Raw genomic sequence first — 11,265 nt, forward strand, 5'->3', positions numbered from 1 at the left:
GAGTAGTGTAGGGTGGAGCTAAGCCTTAACACCCCCCGTAGGGCTGCCCTTCACACAGGGGAGGCTATGGAAGAGGAAGAGAAGCTAGAAATCGAGAGAGAGAGAGAGAGAGAGCAGAGATCGGTTTTGGCTACTCTTTTCTAGAAGTGAGCTACCCATTACTATTTGGGAGAGGAATAAACCCACTAGAAGTATTCATTGTTTTGAGTCGATAGGCCAAAAAAATAATCTTATCATGTGCTTTCTTCTAGAGAAACAAAAAGAAAATTTTCATTCCATATGAAGATTCACACTAATCATAAACTCAAAATAGCTCACATTGAAACTCCTCACCGGTTAAAATCTTAAGAAGCATAAGAAACGTTAACAAAATTTAATAAGGCTAGCTTGTTTTTTTCTTCATGTTTAATAAATAAAGAATAGTATTCATAAGTGTGTGTCTCTAAGAGAGTGAGAGAGTGAGATAGCTAGGTTAAGAAATGAGTGGAAAAGCTTTCTCAACCTCAAGAATTACCACTATGTGTCTCAAATTTTGCAAGTAGGTCCCATTATGAGGAATCTTACGAGATGCATCGCCATTCAAGGGAAGTTGAGATGATAAAGCAGAACAGCCAGCAATGTGATAGGAGGGATTACGAGGAGATGGCATTGGGACAAGCGAATACAACATCTGTAGCGCTACAAAGAGATTATGGTTTTTATTTAAAGAGACCCATCGTTGCGATGGCGAGTGGGCGATCATTAGGGGAAATGCAAAAGACACAAACATGTAAGTTCACTCTTTGCTTGCGTGCTGGCCTGTAATTTTTTACTTTTCTGAGACACATACGAGCTGCTCACTCTGTTTGTGTGATGGCCTGCAAGTTTCTGCTTTCTGAGACACATACTGGCTGCATTTTATTCGTGAGTTGCTCAGTTGATCGCTTGCTTGTTTGAATGTTGAAAGTTAGAAGCTTGTACACATATTGAGACCAATTTATTTCCAACCTTTTGTTCGCCAAGGCGTCAACTCTGTTGTCCTGTGAGGCAAAGATGTTGTTGTTTTGTTGTTCTGCAAGTATGTGAAGATTGCATGTATAATGTGGTGCATCGCTCTTGAAATGCTAATGGCCTATTAACTTTGAGAGTAGCAAAAATTAGAGAAAGTACTTTTGTGAAATTACTTTGTGAGCATAGCGGGTGAACTTAATTGATGGTAGCAATCATAAACATAGCATTTAGCTAACTTGGCATGAACAATACTTTTGCAAGAGAGAGAGTTTAGAGAACATGACAATAGTTGAGGACCGGATTTATGTGGAGCCAGGTCCCCCCTCCAATAGGCATTTGTATTATAGTTTCTCCCATCAAGAGAGACTTGTTACAATACAACCTTTGTGTTCCTTGTGACCTAGGTGATGCAATGAAGATGGAAAGCTTCATGCATCACGAGCATAACATAAACTTTGTGGAAAGCATTAACTATCCCAAGCCTCAGTCCCAAGACCTCAAACACCTTTGAAGGTGGAGAGAGCTAGCCGGGAATGAGGGTATGGAAGAGGAAGAAGAAACATTTCATAGGAAAAAGAATTAGTTCCTCACTTATCATCACTCTTCTTGCTAGCATACATTATAGCATAGTAATGAAGATGGAAAGCTTAAGCATTGAAGCATGGCTCTTGGTTGGATTTGCATTCCATAGCAAGAGTGTTGGTGTAGGCTCTCAACCTCTCTACTTGCTTGGAGAAGGAGAGGGAGCTCTTGCACTTTGCACCATACACAATGAGAGTGTGTGTGGGAGAGTATACCCCTCAAGCATGCCCCCTACTTGCTTTGGTCGACCCCCTCTTCTAGCACAAGCTTAAAGCTCATTGGACCTCTGCAAGCCTGACCAATCACATGCAGGATGCATACCAAGCAAAGCATGCTAGCCTTGGGACAAGTGTCCCCCTTTCCCCTTTGAGAGAGAGGACTTGATAAATGCAAAAAAAAATACTAAATTATCATTGGACCCTTTGGGAGGCCAACCAATAGGCTTTGGACACTCCTTGAGGGTAACCTAGCTAGGGGCTTGACATGTGTTCTACTTGCCTCTTGGGCAAGGGGTGCCCTTTGGGAGAGAGAGTGGTCAAGCAACAACCCCCCCTTCTTGTATGGCTCGCCCCCTCCTTGTAGGGATATGCTTTGACTTTTGTGACATCTCAAGCCTCTCAACCTTGGGCCCAACTCACCACAAACACAACCCTTAAGCCCCTGAAGCTTGGGCTGGGTTCCCACCTCAAGTACAACCCTAGCATCTCAAGCATGACAAGCACCTCAAGCATCTCAATCATCAAGCACTTCAAGCATCTCAAGCATTTCGGTCATTAGGCACGATAAGCACCTCAAGCTTGGGCGGGGTTCCCACCTCAAGCACAGCCCTAGCTTACCTAAGGTCAAAGGACTTTTAACACTAGCTATTGGAGGTCTTTTATGAAGCTAACCCTAAGGTCTTTTAAACTCCATTGGTTAGCCTTGCTCTTTGACATACCATCTCTTATTTGGACCCCTTTACCATTGGCCCCGTGTTGAGATAGATCTGAAAGCACATGTCTATATTCTAACCCTTGTTCAGTTTATTCTCCCACATTAAATGATCAATTTAATATGAGAAAATCATTTGGGTTGGTTAGATATTAGATTTTATGTGACAACTCTTAGGTGTTCGTAGGTAGAGACGACGGTTCGATTAAAATCTAAAGCCCAAGCTAGAGCGGAATCAGGCCAATGCATTGTTTCCACCAGAAACAAAGATGTTAAAGTAGGTCGGGACAAGGGAAATGTGTTGAAAGCAACAAAGAGAGTGATGGAAGTGAGTGTGACCATATCCGTAGGGGGTGGTGACATAGACATAGGGTTATTAGCATGAAGGCAATCCGTTCTTGAAAGAGAAACGCTAGTTGGATTGTGTGCAATCGAGAGAGGAGGGGTTCTTTTTCATCTTCACTTTCAAATGCTGATCCATTTGTGGGCAACAGCGCTTATTTTTGTCAACAAGAAAATCAAAGCATATGTGGGATGTGATAAATCAACACCTCCAGGTGGCATGGTGTTGTGTCGAGGACTAAAACAACATAAGATGCACACTTGTGAAGGCATGGTAGGCTACTGTCTAAAGGACAATGGCGAACCACACATTCAAAAAGTAATGCAGAATATTAGTGTTGCTGATGTCAACAAGGGCATAGAGCTATACAGCTTGTACGATGCCGACAAACTCAAGAACAAGGTCTGCTTGACACCGGCGAACATTTTTGACAGAGCGTTAATGTTCTAGAAATTTAACTTGGGGCACCCAATAGGCAATACTCCTTTTAAAGAAAGCATTTGTTTCATATCAAACTAGTCATGAAGAATGCATCATCGTTTTCGGTCCTTTGGAATCCTTTGAAAGGCCAAAAAACCAAGCAAACACTTCTTCCTTTGGAATACTTTGAAAGGCAAAAAAACCCAATCAAACACTAGGGTAAAACCCCCAATAGCAAAACACGTAAGGTGAGCAGCAGATTGCTATGCATCTATTGCATTATTTCATGCATGAAGGGACGTAATCGAGAGCTTGTGATTGTAGCTACAAGTAGCGAAAATCCCAGCGGGAACGATGGCAACAAAGTTTTTGTGTGTAACAAAAACAAGGGCACATTAGAAGCTGGGGTCGGGGGAGAAGAGGGACATTTGGCCAGTAAGGCTCTAACACGAGATCGGATGGCCATATTTTAATCTTGACTAGGCTAGCCAATACACCACTCCTCTTTCTGATGCTCCATAACTAGTCCCTTATTTTACTTATCATTGGGGGTAGACGGGTTCCTCAACAAGACCCCGTCCCCTTATTGGCCCCTTTACCCTAAGGCTTTTGCCACTAGGCCAACTATAACGAGAAATACTATGAAGCCTAAGGCTAGGTTCAGACGAAGCTATGGAAGAGATTCATAGGTTCATACCTCCACTTTGTCAAACGCTGATTGGAGCAACAAGTAAAACCTTGCTTCTAGGCCACGACAACTTGGGTGAGTCCCCCCCCCCCCCCCCCACACCCAAAACCTGCCTCGTTGGGAAACTTACTTTTTCCACCTCCTTTTCAGTGCGATGCGTGGAGGACGTTGATGGAAATGAGATTGATGGTGCGCTTAATAAATGAAGAACATGTAGGGATAATTGCCTCCGCCTCTTGTGAACGAGGGGGGAGGTGATATTTGAAAAGCCAAGCTACTGCCGGTTGCTTCGTCTGAACCCACCCTAAGGTCGGGTCACATCGGGCGACAGAAGCTCAACTATGAAGGCTCCAACCAATCACAACTTAGGAAAAAAGGAATGGGGTTCACATCACGCTGTGGAAGAAACAAAAGTTTTTGCTACACCATGGAATTCTTTCTTAGGTCCGGAGAAGCTTGTCCTTCCTTTTGCCCAATGGGTGTGTACCACCGAGGATGCACGCCTCTTCCCCTCCCTGTGCCTCTGCCTCGTCTGAACCAAGCCTTAGACTGAGTAGTTGAAAGAGAGAGAGAAAGGGGTGTGCTGCTAATATGGCGATTACTGATTGGACGATCAAATAGCTTGCATCTTTCGGGCCCCTTCCTCGAGATTGACACGGGCATGAGAGGGTGGGATCTACGTTGCGAACCATAGATCTTGACGATGGCACCGAAACTAATCCAGGGTACCTTAGATTACTTTTTGTAATTTAGGATACCTTAAATTACTTTCCATGTGGCTGTCTTGCACACGTGTTTTAAGTAAATTGGGACCCGCATGTTTCGAAAGCGTGCAAACTCGCACAAGATAAAGTGGTTATGACATGTGCCTCACAAGAATAAGATCATGTCTTCAAATGTCACCGATGTAAGATGGGGTACGCTAGATTACTTTTGTGTTCAAATCTCACGGATGTAGAATGGGGTACGCAATTTAGGGTACCTGCATCCGAGATTTACGGTAGATCCCACCCTCCCATACGCTTGTCACTGTAGTCCCCACCCCCTTCCTCTTCGAACAAACGAGGTTCAACTGCAAAAGGAGCAGCCAGCTCGGATTCACCCAACAACCCCAGCAACACACGGGTTAAGTGTTTCCTCGCGGTGGGAGGGTTGCTGAACTCACCCTAAAGAACAAACTACGACACAGTGAAGTACTAAAGGCAGACTAGTTAGGCATGGCAACGGCCACACTTCTGTCCGCCACGTTCATACAGGAGAAGCAGGGATGCAGGCAAAGCTCTTTCGATCGCAAGCCTCTTCCGTCAAGCTCCCGCCGGATTGCTGATCCACTGCATTTCCATAATAATCACGAGCTTGCGGGCAGGACCTGTTCGCGGCGCGATTGGATTGCTTTGTCTCTACCAATTGCCTGGGCTCCATGTAGCAATGTTTGTGCTGCTGAAAGTGAGTTTTTTTTCCTCCCTCGGTGGGCACCACAACTTGTTGTGAATAGAGGGTGTGCTCTTAAGGACAATGAAGGCTATCGCAATCATGGCAACAAGGCTAAGGAGGGTTTCACGGTACTCCACTCGGAAGCACATTTTGAGCTGCCTGATGGCAATGTATTACGCTCCTTGCACATATATTTCCCTTACACACAGGTGGCCCACTGCTGTGTCACGGGGATCCATGCCTAGTAGTAATTGTACTAGCTAGGGGGTGGATTGCACAGCTTACCCTTTTCTTGTATCATTTATGTGGTGTTTTCTTTCGTCTGTCTTTTAGTTGTTTAATTTTTTATTTGTGCACACTTTCCATTGAGTCATTAACTGGCAGCTGGGCTTTTGGTATTCTGATGGAAGGTGCACCTTTCAAAGAGGAGCTGAAGATGGAAGATTTGTACCATGATAGTCGAGGCAAAAGAGTGATGTCAAACTTGCTCCTGGGAGAGTTTTCAGGCGTTTTGGTAATGCACATCTGAAAGCATCATTCGTCCTATTATAAGGGTCTTTTTGTTACGTCTACCTTAGGGTTTTGAGGGAAGTATGTTTTGTTTCAGCTTGTTCCATTTAGTACTCTTCTGTAATCACGAATGCTCGAAATAACTTCTCTCACGTTTACTGCGAACAATATATGCTTAGCTTTCTCGTGAAATTGAATTGCAGCTGGCTTATCTAGGAGGATTAAAAACCTCCACAAGCAGTTTAGGATTTCTTGGGTGCCTAGTTTTCGGACTCCTGTTCTTAAGAGAAAAACAAGCAAATGCTGCAAATGTCATTGCTATGGAAGATGTAAGGACTTTGCTCTGCCATTTTTTAAGGTATAGTACGGAATGCAATCTGTTAAACCACTCTAGCTAAATCATGCAATAAATTAGTGGTGATACAAGAACCGTATATGTACAGGCGCTGGACCATAAAGAACAACACTGGCTCGAGAAATAAACTATTATTTTGTTTCGTCTTTGCATGTTGAATATTCCCAGGTTCAGCTACGCATCCAGAAAGCAGAAACAGAGTTAAGTTCACAGACAAGATCCTCAATAATTTACAAGCTAGAAGAATCTCTACTAGCTAATGGTAGTGAAAGCCACTTCTCATCGCAGGAGGCCGGCCAGTGTCAGCTTTTCAGTGTTAAATCCAGCAATGTGGAGCAACTACAAAAGCTGACTGCGAACAAACATATATCAGAAACCCTCACGCAACAGGTAATGAGCCTGATAGCTTCTATAAAGGAGGTAAAAATGCACAACATCTCTTTAATGGGAATTGTTGATAAGCAATATGGTTTGAAACTAAGGCTTGAGGTGGAAGTACAAAATATGGAGGAGAACCTGCAATTGACAGCGGGAGCAATTGGCAAATTAAAATTTGCTACAAAGGACCAACAGCAGGCTTCTCAGAAGCTAATTGAAGAGAATGTTGCAACGGAAAGTTCTCTGGAATTGCTCACCACAAAGGTTCAGGGTTTGCAGGCAGAATTTGAGAGCCTAAAGTATTCTTTGTGTTCGTCAGATAGTACTGCTGGGTTTTTGTCAAAGGAGCTGACTGTTGCTGCTACCAGGAATACAATGTTAGAGGTGAAGCTCATAGAAATTCTTGGGAGTCTACAACATGAAGGAGTGTCTAATGAAAGAGTATTCAAAGACCAGAATGAACTGTTGCTTTTTAATGGAAAAAGGGCAGATGTAGTTGCTGCTGAGTTAGTGAGTCAACAAGATGAACTTAAAAATAAGTTCACAATGACCAACCAGCTGATAAGTGAGCAAGGTGTGCTTGATAAGGTTCTCAGGGAAAAGAGGAGCACTCTTGACAATGTTTGGCTGACATTGTGCTCAAACTTGGAAAGGCTAAGGATACTTCAAATTGAAGTGGCTACTTTAAATCAGGAGTTACAGCAGGAACAGAGACGGAATGTAACTCTTCAATCAGCTTGTAAGGATGATACTGTCTCAGCAGAGCTTTTGAAGGTTTCAGCAGAATTAGGGAGTCAAGTAAACAAAGAGAAAAAGCTTGTGGAAAGGCTTGAGATAGAGCTTCATGTCTCTTATGGAACCTTGCTCTTATTAAGAAGAGAGGTTTTGAAACTCCAGGACAGGATGCAGACAAGATTGAGTAGCGAAGTGCAACTTCAAGGTGAGTTGATGACGCTGAGAAACTTGCAACAAGATCATGGTCAGGCCCTAAAGAAGGAGAAGAGAGCAGGAGCCTATGCAAGAAAGCAGCTTACAGTTACCAGGAAAGTTTTGATGGAAGAAAGCCAAGTTGTGGAAGAACTTCAAAAGGAGCTAGAGAACTTGAAAAAGCTTATTGAGGATCCTAAATTAAAGATTGCATCACGAGCTGATCAGTTGGAGAAGGCAACCAATTCAGTGGCTTGCCTAGCGGATGATATTTTAGCATTAAGGTCTCTCCTCCAGGAGGAAAAGACGCACAAAATAATTTCTAGCGGAATTGATGAGACTCCTTCAAGTTTAGCTAAACCTTCCCGAAGAAGAGGTTCACCCAAGCTAGCTCTTCCAAAGTCGAGAAGAAACTTAGGCTAGTTTGGTAGCCTTTCATGCAAATGAAAATGTGAGGCTGATGCCACCATTTGGATGCTCAGAAAAGTAAAGAGTTTTGCAGCTCAGTTGCAGTGAAATAGTGGAGGTTAGTGCCTCTCTCTCCTTGTCGCATCAGTACAAGTCATATTGATCTGCTTCTTACATCATATCGTGTCGAACAGATCATTCTTTTTGTTCTAAATACCAAACCCTTCTTGTACTTGACAGGCATCAAGCATGACACTTTCACTTGTTTTCTTGACTTTTTCCTGTTTCCGAAGCCAGGTCTATGTACGAAGATTGCTCTAGCTGTAGATTATATCAAGGTTTAAAATTCAATTTCTCCGCCCAGTGGAGCTGAAACTTGTCTGTCTTGAAGGGCTTTCTTTACTTAGCCCTTTGCCTCCTTTTTTTATTGATAAACTGGCAGATTAGACGCAAGTTTAGGTGCAAGAGGCTTTGAAAGCATCAATTGGCTCCAAGTAGAATATTATTCAACAGCTCTTGATAGTCATCTTTGAGACTTCACAGGAAGTTGCTACTGTAGCTAGAGGTTGTTGAGGTGCATGGGTGTATTGTAGAACTTACCTTGTATGCCTATAAATGCACTTTGGTTTGCAAGTCGAGCCAAAAATTGACACGCTAGATTTGATATATGCATAAACTAAGTTGATAATATTTAATGCATCTGAAAATGGTGAGTAGGAGATTTCTTTTTCTGATGGAGAGAGCAGCTTGCACCAAAAAGTCTCGTGTTTTCTTGTTTCTCAGATATCACGCTATGTGACTAAATGTTACATTACATATATATATATGTAGATAGCAAATCTGCTATTTGATGTGACAACAATGAGAAAAATTTGTTTATCATTTTAATGATGAAGTTTATTTTTTGGTGATTTGACTTCTTGTTAAGAAAGATTTAGAATTATTTAAACTCATTATCTAGCTATATTAATGACTAGTCAGATCTACATAATCCACAAAATAGATGTGAGAAGTTGCGAAGCTAACAGGATGTTGAAATGCCTATGGAAGTAGTGTTAATGTGCCCTGCTAACGTCATCATTACTTTGTTAGCTCATTGCCTTATATTGGAGAGGAAGGAGAGGAGAAGCATGCCTAAATATATTGAGAGGAAGCAAACCCTCGTCGAACAAGGCTATTAAGGTGAAAATTGAGCATTAGGAGCACCTTTCTAATGGCTTTCACCTGTTTTGTCTGCTTCACAATGGTTGAGTTTTCTGCTGAAAGATGTCCCTGTTTTGTTTTAGTCATTGAGCGGCTATCTTGAATGGAATATCGAGCAAAAACAATATTGTTGCACACACAGTGTGAACACAAAACCTCTGCGTCAAGAGAACTACATTTATACCTCTGGGTCACTCATAATGAAGCACAATTCTATGGGCGCATGGTGCCTGCAGAAATGGGGGCCGTCATTTTACTTGTGTCGTATGTGGAGATGGTGCCTTCCTTTGACAAGGTGAAGTCGCTTGCTAGGTGTAATCGATCAGTCACAACACATGTCCTTGAGGTTAGTTATGGCACTATCAACACTGGTTACATTCAAACACGATTCCGAAGCGAAGCGCACAAGAGACATTCGATGGAGGAAATCTTCAATCCAAGCTGCTGAAGGGGCCCATGATGCTTTGCTGTGTCATGATTCTCATGATGCCCTTCATTGCATAGTATCACTCTGACTAGGCACAAGCCATTCACTGTTAAGCTACTGAATGTTACTGCAAGTGATTGTCTTGTTGCTGCACCCCTCTGAAAACAGTTTAGAGCCGATACCCCTTGGTTGACAATTATGCCTAGAGCAGCATGCTTCTGAAAGCACATTACTGAGTAGCTGACATGGGCTATTTGAGAAGAGTATTATTATTTGTAATGCATTGATGGATATGTATGCTAAGTGTAATGTACTTGAAAGGGCATGAGTTGTGGTTGAACATGTCAAAAGTTGATGATGCGGAAGTGCCCGAACCAAGGAGAGAATGCATGAGAGAGAGAGAGAGAGAGAGAGAGAGAGAGAGAGAGAGAGAGAGAAATGAAATGCTATATCAATGTCTTCAAAAGGCCAAAATGACCTATGAGACCACAAAGTGGGGCGGTGAAAAAAATATCAAAAATCACTACGTACTAGATGGTAAGTTTTTGGGGGTGGGGGGGGGGGGGGGGGGGGGGGGGTGCAAACAATATATGATACAAAGGTTGATACAAGGCTGAGACAGAAGACATACAAGGGTAGATACAAGAGTGAGCATGATCATCAAGATCACAGGAGGTCCATCATCGGTCTTCGGTGAATCTCATCAATCTCCTCCATGGTCAGTAGTTTGTCCGGGCGTCGTACATATCGGGACAGGGTGACCCGAATCCCCTGATGTAGTCCCTCTGTGTAGTCCTCCTCAGCCGGGGACACCTGGATCTCTCGATGTTGTGTAGTCCTCCTCCATGGTCAATAGTCTAACCGGGTGTCGTGTATATTGGGCGAGGGTGGCCCGAATCTGTTGATGTAGTCTTTGTCGATGCTATGTAGTCCTCCTTAGCCGTGGGTGCCTGGATCTCTCGAGCTCAGTTGCTCGATTGAGCAGCGTGCCTCTGGTGTGAGGAGAGTATGAGCTCTGTTGTGGTCGTTGCACCTCCTACTGCACAATATCCGCTCTACAGAAGAAGTCAGTGATTCGCCTATAAGACTAGCTACCCTCTCCTCTCAACAAGCTCTCTTTGTGTCTTCGTAGCTCTAGCAAGAACAATCCCAGACCACTCATAGTAAACCGGGCAATGGCATACATAGTGCAACTCTGTCTCAGCCTCCGTATGACATAGGGGACATGTCTTGGCCTCTGCTGACATTGATGCATTTGCCAGTCTCCACCTGAAGCTGGTGTGAAGATGTGCGGATCTCGCCAATAGCACACCGAATCCCGTGAGATAAGTGGGTGTCCATGTATGTGGGCCTCACCACAAAACCATTCTCAGTGAGTTGGAGAAGATGCTCCCTATAGAAATCCATCTTTGTGCCCAACTCTTGTGTCGGCTGAATCGAGTCCTCCTGGTATCCACTAGTATCCAGTTGAGTCATGTCCTGACGAATGCGCCTTGTGATTTCTAATTGTGTAAGACTCAGAGAGGGGGCATCCATGGAAGGGGGGTAGTCTGTCTTGGATCCATGTAGCTCAAACCATGATGTCATCTCACCATACGAGCATGTCGTGTCTCCCTGCAAAGCTAACTGTTGAGAGGACTCAAGTGCTAAGCGGGCATATCTGTCTATGG

The 11,265-nt window shown here is 43.5% G+C and overlaps 1 protein-coding gene across 2 annotated transcripts; it reads left to right on the forward strand.

Annotated features, from left to right (window-relative positions):
* Positions 1–4,941: 4,941 nt before the first annotated feature.
* LOC147461908 (uncharacterized) lies at positions 4,942–8,239 on the forward strand. Of its 2 annotated transcripts, none has more exons than XM_086509378.1 (4): positions 4,942–5,399; positions 5,798–5,901; positions 6,101–6,226; positions 6,421–8,239. In XM_086509378.1, exons 1-4 carry the CDS (start codon positions 5,171–5,173, stop codon positions 7,978–7,980), a joined length of 2,019 nt encoding a protein of 672 aa, XP_086365504.1. In that variant the 5' UTR covers positions 4,942–5,170; the 3' UTR covers positions 7,981–8,239. The 2 variants fall into 2 exon arrangements, with proteins under 2 accessions (XP_086365504.1, XP_086365505.1); XM_086509379.1 differs by having other exon boundaries at positions 5,262–5,399; positions 5,772–5,901.
* Positions 8,240–11,265: the final 3,026 nt, after the last annotated feature.

This window comes from Adiantum capillus-veneris, chromosome 3 (assembly GCF_014529385.1).
Source record: "Adiantum capillus-veneris isolate H3 chromosome 3, ASM1452938v2, whole genome shotgun sequence".
Classification (NCBI taxonomy): domain Eukaryota; kingdom Viridiplantae; phylum Streptophyta; class Polypodiopsida; order Polypodiales; family Pteridaceae; genus Adiantum; species Adiantum capillus-veneris.

Coding starts and splice junctions, on each gene's coding strand:
- LOC147461908 (XM_086509378.1), top strand. CDS start 5,171: ATGGCAACGGCCACACTTCTGTCCGCCACGTTCATACAGGAGAAGCAG. Junction 5,400..5,797: donor CAATGTTTGTGCTGCTGAAA/GTGAGTTTTTTT, acceptor TTCTGATGGAAG/GTGCACCTTTCAAAGAGGAG. Junction 5,902..6,100: donor GAGAGTTTTCAGGCGTTTTG/GTAATGCACATC, acceptor ATTGAATTGCAG/CTGGCTTATCTAGGAGGATT.